This window comes from Dermacentor albipictus, chromosome 5 (genome assembly GCF_038994185.2).
Source record: "Dermacentor albipictus isolate Rhodes 1998 colony chromosome 5, USDA_Dalb.pri_finalv2, whole genome shotgun sequence".
Lineage (NCBI taxonomy): Eukaryota > Metazoa > Arthropoda > Arachnida > Ixodida > Ixodidae > Dermacentor > Dermacentor albipictus.
In genome coordinates, this window is record NC_091825.1 from 20,949,958 (window position 1) to 20,963,308 (window position 13,351).

Sequence of the window (13,351 nt, forward strand, 5' to 3'; positions counted from 1 at the left end):
TTAAGAGACAAAGCCGGCAATATCATTACTAATATGGATGAGATAGTTCAAGTGGCCAAGGAGTTCTACAGAGATTTGTACAGTACCAGTGGCACCCACGACGATAACGTGAGATAGAATAGTCTAGAGGAATTTGAAATCCCACAAGTAACACCAGAAGAAGTAAAGAACGCCCTGGGAGCTGTGCAAAGGGGGAAGGCTGCTGGGGAGGATCAGGGAACAGCAGATTTGTTGAAGGATGGTGGGAACATTGTTCTAGAAAGACTGGCCACCCTACATACACTGCACTGGATCGCAAATGCCGTCCAGATGAACAATATAACCGTCCTTTAATATCGCCGAGCTTAAAGCTGCCTTGAGCACATGTAGAAGCTCTGCACGAGAAGCTGATAGAATCATATATGACCTGATTAAAAACTTACACGCTGACACACAGGTGACACTTCTGGCACTTTTCAACTCTATCTCGGCTGCCGGATACCTCCCATCCTCATGGAAGGAAGCTATTGTTATTCCTGTCTTGAAGCTGGGTAAAGACCCTTCCTTGGCGGCAAGTTATTGTCCAATAGCTCTTACAAGTTGCCTGTGTAAACTATTTGAAAAAATGATTAATCGTCAACTCATACATTTCCTTGAACTGAACAATGTGCTTGATCCCTATCAGTGTGGCTTCAGAGAATGGCGGTCTACAACTGATCATTTTGTGCGCATTGAAGGAAATATCCGTGATGCATTTGTACTTACACAGTTCTTCTTATCGATATTGCTCGATACGGAAAAGGTGTATGATACAATGTGGCGATACGGGATCTTGCTAGACTTATCGGGAATGGGCATTAGTGGAAATATGTTAAACATACTAGAAAGCTATTTGTCCAAACGTACCTTCCGGGTGAAAATCGGTGATGTATTGTCGCAACCTTTTATACAAGAAACTGGTGTACCCGAAGGAGGTATGCTTAGCTGCACTCTCTTTATTGTGAAAATAAACACCCTTCATGCTTCATTACCACCAGCCATCTTTCATTCCGTTTACCTAGACGACATACAAATAGGTTTCAAATTCTGCAACCTTGCAGTGTGTGAGAGACAAGTACAACAGGGCTTGAACAAAGTGTCCAAACGGGCAGATGAAAACGGATTTAATGTGAACCCCAACAAAAGGTCTTTTGTGCTTTTCACAAGAAACAAAGAGCTCATTGCAAATTCCAATATTGAAATGCATGGGCATATAATACCTGTAAACAAAGAGCACAAGTTCTTGGGTATCTTTCTTGACTCTAAACTAACACTTATTCCGCACATAAAGTATCCCAAGGTGAAATGCTTAAAAACAATGAACTTACTGAAAATTGTATCCCATATATAGGGCAGCGAGAGGAAATGTTTAATGAATCTTTATAAGAGCCTCATTCTATCACTATTGGACTATTGTGTCGTGATCTATCATTCTGCTGCCTCGAGCGCGCTAAAGATGCTCGATCTTGTCCACCATCTAGGAATCCGACTGGCCACTGGCTCTTTCAGAAAAAGTCCCATTGAAAGTGTATATGTAGAATCAAATGAGTGGTTACTCCATCTGCAGAGAACATACATCAGCCAAACATATTTAATGAAAGTTCACTCTAATCGTCAATATCCGTGTTTTGATAACATTAACAATATGACATATGCTACACTGTTTCGTAACCGTCCCTCTGTAAGACAGGCCTTTTCACTGCGTGTGAAAGAGCTTAGTGTTGAAATGGATGTCCCACTCCTCAAACATCGTTTGATGCCTTCAGCTAAGCTACTCCCGCCTTGGGTGTGGCAGCCGATACAATGTGATATATCCTTCCTGCAATTTGCAAAGCACGCCCCAGAGATCGAAATCCGAATGCATTTCCTGGAACTGCAGTTCAAGCACTCCTGCACCGAGTTCTACACAGACGCATCGAAGTCACGCGAGGGGTATCCTATGCAGCCGTCGGTCCATCCTTCTTGGAATCCGATGTACTGCATCCGGAAACAAGCATCTTTACAGCTGAGGCCTATGCACCATTGTCGGCTGTGAAGCATATAAGGAAAACAAAACTAAAAAAATCTGTTTTATATACGGACTCCCTAAGTGTTGTGAAGGCCTTGATATCATTCTGTAAGCACAAAAATCCAGTAATTAATTAACTCTATTCCGTGCTGTATAAAGCTTATTTATCTAACCAGCGTGTCATCATGTGCTGGGTGCTGGGTCATAGGGGCATCGAACGTAACCTTCTGGCGGACCAGATGGCCATGCCAGTTGCATCGCATTCTGTTAATCCTACCGCTGCACTCCCTGTCACAGATCTGAGGCCCTTCTTGCGCAGGAAACTGCGGAACTACTGGCAATGCTTGTGGGATGTGGAAACAAATAATAAGCTGCACGTAATAAAGCCGCAATTAGGTTTCTGGCCTTCTGCAAAAAAATCACGCCGAACAGATGTCCTATTTTGTCGTCTTAGTATAGGACACACATTTGCCATCTATAACTTTTTACTTACTGGAATTGAACCTCCAACCTGTGGTAGATGCGGGGAGAGGCTGACCGTCCTCCACGTCCTCCTGGAGTGTCGGGAAGCCGAATCTGAGAGAAAGAAACATGTTCCCCTAGCATACCGGCAGCACATCCCCCTTCATCCTGTAATGTTACTCGGCGCAGAACCGCTCTTTTGACACCAACACAGTCCTAGGTTTCCTGAAAGATGTTGTGTTGCATGTTATTATTCCCATACATTCGTAGCGCATCCCCTCTTCAGAGGATGGCGCTGTGATAGTTGTTTCGTATAGCACATGCCTCTAGGCCCTTGTGTTTCAAGGGCTCTGGCGAGGCAGTAATGCTCTAGCCAATTTTAACATCTCACATATTTTGTATGTACAGTAGACTCTCAATAAACAGAACTCCAAGGGACCGAAAAAATTAGTTCCATTTAACAGGAGTTCCGTTTACTGAGAGAGATGTGCAGATGTGCAGATTTATGAGCGTGCACTCAATACCATTTTATGGAACTATAAGCACTAGAAGGTGAATGTACCTGATAAGTTTTTAGAAAACTGCAAGAGGTTTTGGTACAGCACTCACAAAGTTTATTTGGCAACAATTAGTCACTGTGCACTAAAAAATGCACCAATTTTGCTTTGTTTGAGTCCTTGGAACTGCATCTTTAGGATTGTTTTTTCCATGGCACTTAAGCTTTGAACAAATATTTCAGATCATGGTTCCTTCAGAAAAAAATTTTTGAGATACTGCACAGCTGATTCTGCTCCTTGAAGTGTGGTAGGCTCCACAGTAGCTACCCCTTCAGATTCCTCTTCTGGCTCACTTTCTTCTTCATCACACACCTCAGCAACAGTGCTCTCCACCGTGTTTTCAGGGCAAGTCACAACATCACCATCAATGTGCACGTACTCATCAAAGTCCAGATGGATTTCCTTTAAAGGACACTGCTCTACTACCTCCTGCCTCTCAAGGGCATCTTCACCGTCACATTCAGGCAAATTCTGCAAGTCGGATGCCTGGTCACTCGAAAAAAATCCCGCGTGCCGAAATCAATTTGCTATAGTATTAACAGTCAGCTGCCTCCAGGCATCGGCAATAAGATGAATGGCACCAAGAATGTCTACTTTGTACTCCTTATTCTGGTTCATACACACCAGCATCCTCTGTAGGAGACCCTTGCGGAAGCGGGCTTTCAGGGCTTGAATAACTCCCTGATCCATGGGCTGCAACAGTGCCGTAGTGTTGGCCGGGAGAAACTCCAACTGAATCGACTTCAGTCCTGTTACAGTCCCATGTGCAGGGCAGTTATCAACAAGGAAAAGTACTTTCCTCTTCTGCCGCGAAAATCGCGCATCCTCGGTGTGCAGCCATTTGTTGAAGAGGGCTTGCGTCATCCACGCTTTTGAGTTTGACTCGTAAGTCACGGGCATATTAGTTATGCCCTTAAAAAAGCGAGGGTTTTTCGATTTCCCGATCACAAGCAGTTTCAACATGTCGCTGCCCGACATGTTCGCTCCTACAAGAACAGTCCGTCTTTCTTTGCTCATTTTTCCACCTGTGCATTTCTCACCTCTGAAAGCCATCGATTTCGTTAGCAGGAGCTTAAAAAAAAAAGCGCGGTTTCATCCACGTTATAGATGTCATCGTCCTTGATTGGACACATAATCTCCGGAAGCCGCCCTGCGCGCCAGTTGCAACATGCTGTCACATCAGCTGCTGCGACTTCTCCTGCAATGGTGCGAAAAACGAGGCCGTTTCTGTCTTTAAACCTTGTCAGCCAGCCCTCACTGCACAAGAAGTCTGTTACCCTGAGTTGAAAGACATACTCTTCTGCCTTGGCATGGATTAGTGGTCCGTTGATGGGAATGTTCTGGCTCCAGGCTCTCCTAAGCCACAACACGAGACACTTCTCTATTTCTTCGTGGTCGCCTTGTCGCAGACGCTTCCTCTGGTGCCCGGATCGCGAACTTTTGAAGACATCCCGTAGCTTCTCCTTGTCATGCAGGATCCTTGTTAAGCTGCTTTTTGGGACGCCGTGCTTCGTCGCAAGCGCTTACTTCGTGTAAGAGCCACTTTCGAAGTCTCAAGAATAATGTCCGTCTTCTTTTCTAACGTAAGCGCATGGTGTGCACGCTTCTGTGCTGCCATTGAAACAACAGAGGCTAGGCTTCAACTTCGCGAGCGCTTACAAGCCACCGATGTACGAATGGCACCACGACAGCACGAACGAGGCGATGGGGGCTAAGCCCTGTAACCTCGGCGACTTGAACTGACAAACGACTAGAATAAGAACTGCGCTAACACAACACAAGAACTGCTCACTCGTTGCGCAAACACGGCTGACTACCAATGAGGTGAGGCTTACGACTAAAAACAAGAAGCAGCCGGAACCGGAGAAAACTGACAATGGCTCTGCCAAGATGTTTCATTTTCAATTCCGTTTACACGTGGAAATTTTAGTTCCGATTACCAAAAGTTTTTTTACATTATGTGAATACAAAACCAACCAAACTACAGGCGACTGTTCCGTTTAAGCGGCAATTCCGTTTAAGCGATTTCTGTTTATGGAGATTCTACTGTAGTATCATTTTTTTGTAATGCATTTTAGTGTTCATAGTACATGTCATTAGTGATTGCCATAATCTTATTACACGTAGATTATACCTAATTTTCATCAACTCTTCTAGGCCCCTTTACAGCCACATTACATTAACTTTACAGAACTCATCAGTCCACTGCGAAACCATTAACACTAGCATGGCACTCTTTGGCCATACCTGGCCCTTGCGCCATCAAACATCAAACATTCATTCATTCATTCATTCATTCTGAGCAAGCACACACATTACAGAAAACGCGACTCTAACCCAACTTCAGACTACAGCATTACTGTGCAAAGCACAATAGCGGAGCTGCTGTCCAGGGAACTAATCACGCAATCTCAGTATCACTTCATGATGCCCAAGAACGAAGAAGTAGGCCATCTTTATGTTCTTCCTAAAATATATAAAGTTCCTGCCAAAGAAATATTTGCAGCAGAAATCCGAGGTCGGCCTATTGTGTCTAATGCAACACACCTACCAAGTCACTGTCTAAGTTCCTAAATCACCACCTTCCAAACATCCCCACCACACTCCCATGTTTTGTTCAAGACACGCTGCATTTGCTTCGAATTATCGACGGCATCAACGCCAACCAAATCCTTTCCGACCACACTATTCTAGTCACTTTGGATGTTGCTGCCCTTTACTCTAAGACACCCATGAGTGAAGGAATTGAAGCTGCATTGAAATCCCTCGCAATCAATCCCCAAGCATGTGCTCCTGAAGTTTACCTCGTCATCATCATCATCAGCCTGGTTACGCCCACTGCAGGGCAAAGGCCTCTCCCATATTTCTCCAACAACCCCGGTCATGTACTAATTGTGGCCATGCCGTCCCTGCAAATTTCTTAATCTCATCCGCCCACCTAACTTTCTGCCATCCCCTGCTACGCTTCCCTTCCCTTGGAATCCAGTCCGTAACCCTTAATGACCATCGGTTATCTTCCCTCCTCATTACATGTCCTGCCCATGCCCATTTCTTTTGCTTGATTTCAACTAAGATGTCATTAACTCGCGTTTGTTCCCTCACCCAATCTGCTCTTTTCTTATCCCTTAACGTTACACCTATCATTCTTCTTTCCATAGCTCGTTGCGTCGTCCTCAATTTGAGTAGAACCCTTTTCGTAAGCCTCCAGGTTTCTGCCCCGTAGGTGAGTACTGGTAAGACACAGCTATTATACACTTTTCTCTCGAGGGATAATGGCAACCTGCTGTTCATGATCTGAGAATGCCTGCCAAACGCACCCCAGCCCATTCTTATTCTTCTGATTATTTCTGTCTCATGATCCAGATGCGCAGTCACTACCTGCCCTAAGTAGATGTATTCCCTTACGACTTCCAGTGCCTCGCTGCCTATTGTAAACTGCTGCTCTCTTCCGAGACTGTTAAACATTACTTTAGTTTTCTGCAGATTCTCTCCCATTCTTCTGCTTTGCCTCTCCAGGTCAGTGAGCATGCATTGCAGTTGGTCCCCTGAGTTACTAAGCAAGGCAATATCATCAGCAAATCGCAAGTTACTAAGGTATTCTCCATTAACTTTTATCCCCATTTCTTCCCAATCCAGGTCTCTGAATATCTCCTGTAAATACGCTGTGAATAGCATTGGAGAGATCGTATCTCCCTGCCTGACACCTTTCTTTATTGGGATTTTGTTGCTTTCTTTATGGAAGACTACGGTGGCTGTGGAGCCGCTATAGATATTTTCCAGTATTTTTACATATGGCTCGTCTACACCCTGACTCCGTAATGTCTCCATGACTGCTGAGGTTTCGACAGAATCAAATGCTTTCTTGTAATCAATGAAAGCTATATATAAGGGTTGGTTATATTCCGCACATTTCTCTATCACCTGATTGATAGTGTGAATATGATCTATTGTTGAGTAGCTTTTACGGAATCCTGCCTGGTCCTTTGCTTGACAGAAGTCTAAGGTGTTCTTGATTCTATTTGCGATTACCTTAGTAAATAGTTTGTAGGCAACGGACAGTAAGCTGATCGGTCTATAATTTTTCAAGTCTTTGGCGTCCCCTTTCTTATGGATTAGGATTATGTTAGCGTTTTTCCAAGATTCCGGTACGCTCGACGTTATGAGGCATTGCGTATACAGGGTGGCCAGTTTCTCTAGAACAATCTGCCCCCCATCCTTCAGTAAATCTGCTGTTACCTGATCCTCCCCAGCTGCCTTCCCCCTTTGCATATCTCCCAAGGCTTTCTTTACTTCTTCCGGCGTTACCTGTGGGATTTCGAATTCCTCTAGACTATTTTCTCTTTCATTATTATCGTGGGTGGCACTGGTACTGTATAAATCTCTATAGAACTCCTCAGCTACTTGTACTATCTCATCCATATTAGTAATGATATTGCCGGCTTTGTCTCTTAACGCATACATCTGATTCTTGCCAATTCCTAGTTTCTTCTTCACTGTTTTTAGGCTTCCTCCGTTCCTGAGAGCATGTTCAATTCTATCCATATTATACTTCCTTATGTCAGCTGTCTTACGCTTGTTGATTAACTTCGAAAGTTCTGCCAGTTCTATTCTAGCTGTAGGGTTAGAGGCTTTCATACATTGGCGTTTCTTGATGAGATCTTTCGTCTCCTGCGATAGTTTACTGGTATCCTGCCTAACGGAGTTACCACCGACTTCCATTGCACACTCCTTAATGATGTCCACAAGATTGTCGTTCATTGCTTCAACACTAAGGTCCTCTTCCTGAGTTAAAGCTGAATACCTGTTCTGAAGCTTGATCTGGAATTCCTCTATTTTCCCTCTTACTGCTAACTCATTGATCGGCTTCTTAGGTACCAGTTTCTTCCGTTCCCTTCTCAGGTCTAGGCTAATTCGAGTTCTTACCATCCTGTGGTCACTGCAGCGCACCTTGCCGAGCACGTCCACATCTTGTATGATGCCAGGGTTAGCGCACAGTATGAAGTCTATTTCATTTCTAGTCTCGCCGTTCGGGCTCCTCCACGTCCACTTTCGGCTATCCCGCTTGCGGAAGAAGGTATTCATTATCCTCATATTATTCTGTTCCGCAAACTCTACTAATAACTCCCCCCTGATATTCCTAGTGCCTATGCCATATTCCCCCACTGCCTTGTCTCCAGCCTGCTTTTTGCCTACCTTGGCATTAAAGTCACCCATTAGTATAGTGTATTTAGTTTTCACTCTACCCATCGCCGATTCCACGTTTTCATAGAAGCTTTCGACTTCCTGGTCATCATGACTGGATGTAGGGGCATAGACCTGTACAATCTTCATTTTGTACCTCTTATTAAGTTTCACAACAAGACCTGCCACCTTCTCGTTAATGCTATAGAATTCCTGTATGTTACCAGCTATATTCTTATTAATCAGGAATCCGACGCCTAGTTCCCTTCTGTCTGCTAAGCCCCGGTAGCACAGGACGTGCCCACTTTTTAGCACTGTATATGCTTCTTTTGGCCTCCTAACTTCACTGAGCCCTATTATATCCCATTTACTGCCCTCCAATTCCTCCAATAGCACTGCTAGACTCGCCTCACTAGATAACGTTCTAGTGTTAAACGTTGCCAGGTTCATATTCCAATGGCGGCCTGTCCGGAGCCAGTGATTCTTAGCACCCTCTGCAGCGTCGCAGGTCTGACCGCCGCCGTGGTCAGTTGCTTCGCAGCTGCTGGGGACTGAGGGCCGGGGTTTGATTGTGTTGTTCATATAGGAGGTTGTGGCCAAGTACTGCGCCAGGGTGGCCAATCCTGCTCTGGTGAGGGAGTGCGTTACCGGTTCTGGTCACCGGGATCAGGCCACACTCCAGGCCTGTTTATGCAATTTTATCAACACGCGGATTTGTTATTTTTTTTAATCCGGTGGAAAATTGCCGGCACCGGGATTCGAACCACGGACCTCTTGCACGCGAGGCGGGTGTTCTACCTCTACGCCACCGCTGCAATCTGTCAAGTTTCAGTCTGCCAATCTGCCACCGCTGCAAGTTTACCTGTCGCTCCTTAAGTCAGTTCTCGTGCTCAACTATTTAGAATTTTATTCTATTCACTACCTGCAAGCTTTCGGCACTAGCATGGGAACACCATTCGCTCCTACGTATGCGAACATTTTCATGGGACCTCTTGAAGCAGACTTGTTGAAATCCTACCCTTTAAAATCCCATGCCTATCTTCGTTACATTGACAACATATCCATAATATGGGAACTAAGAACAAGCATGTTAACCGACGTAATTAGCCATTTCAATCGCTTTCACCCGAGTATTAAATTTACTGCTCACCACTCTCCTAGTCAAATCAACTTCCTCAACACAACGGTCTACATAGAAAACGAAAAACTGAAAACGACGCTTTACCGGAAGCCTACGGATAGCCAGCAAAATTTAGACTACAGCAGTCATCACCCGCAACACTGCAAGCAAGGAATTTTTGCTGGACAAGCAAAACGAATAAGAAAAATCTGTAGCTGAGACAACGATTAGTATATCCACCACCTAAATTACCTTAAAACAACGCCAGAAGAAATAAACCACCCACAAGTTGCTCTTGACAGACCTTATGATGTTGCAGTAAGATTGGAAAGACAGTCGGAATTAGATAAGAAACCACCTACACCAGAATGTGACAGACTGACAGCATTTATAACAAAGTATTTTAATGTACTCCCAAACGTAAACAACATCATAAGAAAATACCACCAATTATTATCAAATAACGAGCATCTGTTGAACATCGTTCCCCCGTAATAAAATTATGTTGTCAGTTCAGGTGCAAAACCTGCAGGCACCTTCAAAGTGACATTAAAATTAAAAGCACCGCAAAGAGTTATACACACGAAGTCAAAACTAGCTTTACTTGTACAAGTTCGGACGTGATTTATAGGCTTGAATGTTCCTTCTGTAAGAAACAATATATCAGCGAAACGGGCCGATCAGTGAACATCAAATTGAATGGACATTGCGCAGACACAGCTAAAAAGCTTCCCAAAGCTGTTGTTGAGCATTGAGCAAGTGAGTTAGTGTCAACATGTCATCTCTTGGAATAATTCGAAACTAGTGTGCATTGCTTGCTTCAGTGATCTTGAACGTCGTCTTGGATTTTGCTATAAGTGTATTGTGTATCTAAAGCTATAGAATACTTTGTGTGACGTATTGAAAACACACATGCCGATACATGTCTTGCCAAGTTTCTCATGATACAGAAACAAGATACCTAGAGAGTATCTTAAGATAGTACTATATAAGGTACATGTATTTTCGATATTGCCTAGACCTGAGTTGGGTGCAGTCAGGCATAGTTCCAACATACTTAATCTCTGCTTTCGTTAATAGTAACCGCTGATGTCTTAGATATGAGAAGTATTCCTGTACTTTGGTCCCAATTTAACAGTGCACTATGTGCTACAATGTCTTGTCTAGTGCTTCCTGTACTTTGGTCCCAATTTAACAGTGCGCTATGTGCTACAATGTCTTGTCCAGTGCGTTCCGGAGACAAGGAAGCCAACGGTCGCCGCGGTGAGCGGCTATGCAGTTGGTGCAGGCATGGAGCTGGCCCTGTGGTGTGATTTGCGGGTAGTTGATGAGACAGCTGTCATGGGCCTCTTTGGACGGCGCTTTGGTATGCTGCATTTGCTCTGTGTATGCACAGTTTAGGGCGAGCGATGGAACGGTGCCTCCAAAGTAATGAGTGCTATGTGCAGCAACCTAATATACTTGGTCCACTGTTCGCAGTGGCATTGCACACATATTGGGCATGTTTGCTTAACATGTTGAGAAGGTGCTTTCAATGCCCCCTTAACTTAACTCAATATATGGCCTTGCGCTGTTTCCCAATTCTGCAGTAGCCTGTGTTGGTTGTTTGTGCTCGTTTGTGTTTGCTATGCCATACACTTTTTGGTGTCTACATATCTGCACTTCCAACCATTTTTCTACCAACTTGGGTGGCCACTGGATAGTCCATGGTCTAATAAATAGAGTATCGAGCGCCGCTGTGCTGGAAGAACTGGGTTCGAAACCAGCTGTTGGTGGTGGTCGCTGAGTTCGTGTCGCTGGGCATGTGCCACTATTCAGTGAACATCTTTGATGCCAACTTGGTTCACTGCTGGGTCGAATGCCTTAGAGACGTTTAAAATGTGCTGGCATAAAGCTGGTAGAAAAACGCTAGATGTGCTTTTCTTTTGCATTACCAGTTTTTTTTTTTTTTACATTTGTTCCACACCGTTGGTGGGATGCACGAGCTGCGCTTTTGTGACATTTAAACAGTGAAGTTGGATTCACCTCGGAGGGCATACATATAATTGGAAATGAAACATGTTCAGCAAACCTTCGTCGTAAATTTTACTTGTGCAGTCCGGTATGCACAGAAAATTGTGCGTCCACAGCGCAGCAAAACTGGGAAGGACTGTGCGCTGCACACCCACTAATTTTAAAATTTTTGCTCCAAGCGGCATCCGTGACTGCCCTCTTGTGATGCTGTGGTTGACCTCAGGTGACGATCATTTTGGAGGTGGTTCTGCTCTCGTGAGGCTCGGCACCGGACACGTCGAAGTATGCGGCTAACAGTGCTCTTGCTCTGTACGAAGATAGCACGCTTGGAACAGTGTCAAAAACATTGTTGGTTGCATACGCAAATGCGTCCGGTGACAGGTATAGGGCGCTGCTGAGAGAAAACGCCGGGAGAAACTGTGCAATAAGATGGCAATGAAAGGGCAAAGACAGGAGGCGGTTGAGCAGCGTGAACAGGGTAAAGGGAGACGAACAGTGAAAAGGCAGCGAAGGCTTGGGAAGGATTAAGGTGACTAGGAGGGAGCCTGGGAATCAGTCGGAGCATGCGAAGGAGTGCTCTCCCCTTCCTGACAGAGGGGACGGTGCCGCAAAGAAGTTTGTAGCACTTCTCGTGCATCTGGGTTCGCAATTTCGCAGGTGTCGTATCAGATTGGACTTGTGTAATCTTTTTTAATGCATTGTCTCTATGGGGAGTCCAACAGGACTGCACTAATTCATAATAAAATCTGGGATGTTGCAAAATCTGGGGATGTATAACCAGGATTCCACTGTGGACGTTATTTAGGTTGTGTTTGCAAAATGTTCCTGTGATTCGCATGCGCCCTTTTCAAAGCTCCGAAATAATATTTAAAGAAATATCACGCAAGTTACCCAAGTATATACAAGACAGTTGACGTTTGTTGCAATGGGACCAGGATCATACAGCGAAAAAGGTCTGAAGACCTTTTTCGCTGGATAGAATGATAACATCCGAAATCTGTTCTATCCTAAAGTAGGGGCTGGGCATGTCCTGAAATGCTGAAACTTTGAATATGATGCTGTCTAACTCGTGACAGCAAAGAGGGTAAAAACATCAAAGTTTAAAATAAATACTCTATAGACATGGTAATTGTACAACTGTGCATCTTCCTGTCCCTCTGTTTTGTGGACGCTCATTGCTAGCAAGCGTGTCATGCTGGCCGCCCAGCCCAGGTGCGTAGCTCCCAGCCATGACAGAAGCATCAGCTACAGTTTGTTTTGACACAAAACAGTGGCCGGTAGAACGTACTGAGGTCCTAATTTTATCTTTCGTGACAAGCAACAACCTTTGCCAAATCTGTAGCATGAACAAGAAGCTGCAGTACAAGACAAGTTCAACCCGAAGCGAGGAGAAATAATATGTTCTCAAGATAGCGGTTTTTGCGATCGTCGACATTTCGCATTTGAAGTGCCATATGTTACGGGCTCACTTTGAAGGTGGTTAGACCTAACGGCACTCTCGGCACTAAGCGGAAAACGGTTGGCGGCAGTGGTCCGACACGAAATCTCTCTGCCAGCGAGGTATTTTGTGGCAAGCCATTACGGCAAACTTGCCTCTAATGTATTTGTTCTCGAAGAAAAAATGAATTTTTGCCAGTTCAGTAAGCTGCCGGAGATAGTTGCACACAGAGCACTGCTGCACGTAGGCATCACCACAGCAAAGTACATTGTATTCACATCATCCAGCCAAAATTTGCCCAACATTCCATTATAGGATCCGTTATAACAGGTGTGGACTGTACGTCCTTCTGTCTAGTTAAAAATGTTCCGCTGTTTCTCCCTTGTGCTTGTTTTCCATGCAACTTGGCTATTACAGTTATTGTTTATAAGAATGGAATTTCGTTGGCGCTTGAATATTGTTATAAGTGGTTTCGACTGTATGGCATGAAAAAGAAAGAAACAGCATACTGCACACACTATCACGAGATAGAAGGGGCTGTGTGGATGCATGGA

General features: G+C 44.6%; 1 protein-coding gene across 3 annotated transcripts in view; it reads left to right on the top strand.

Moving 5' to 3' along the window:
• The window catches only part of LOC135898318 (probable enoyl-CoA hydratase), an 84,208-nt gene that overhangs the window by 45,628 nt on the left and 25,229 nt on the right, over positions 1 to 13,351 (top strand). For all 3 annotated transcript variants that reach the window (XM_065427202.2, XM_065427201.2, XM_065427200.1), the window contains exon 4: positions 10,574 to 10,712. In XM_065427202.2, coding sequence (XP_065283274.1) covers positions 10,574 to 10,712 — 139 coding nt within the window. The remainder of the gene's footprint in view (positions 1 to 10,573; positions 10,713 to 13,351) is intronic.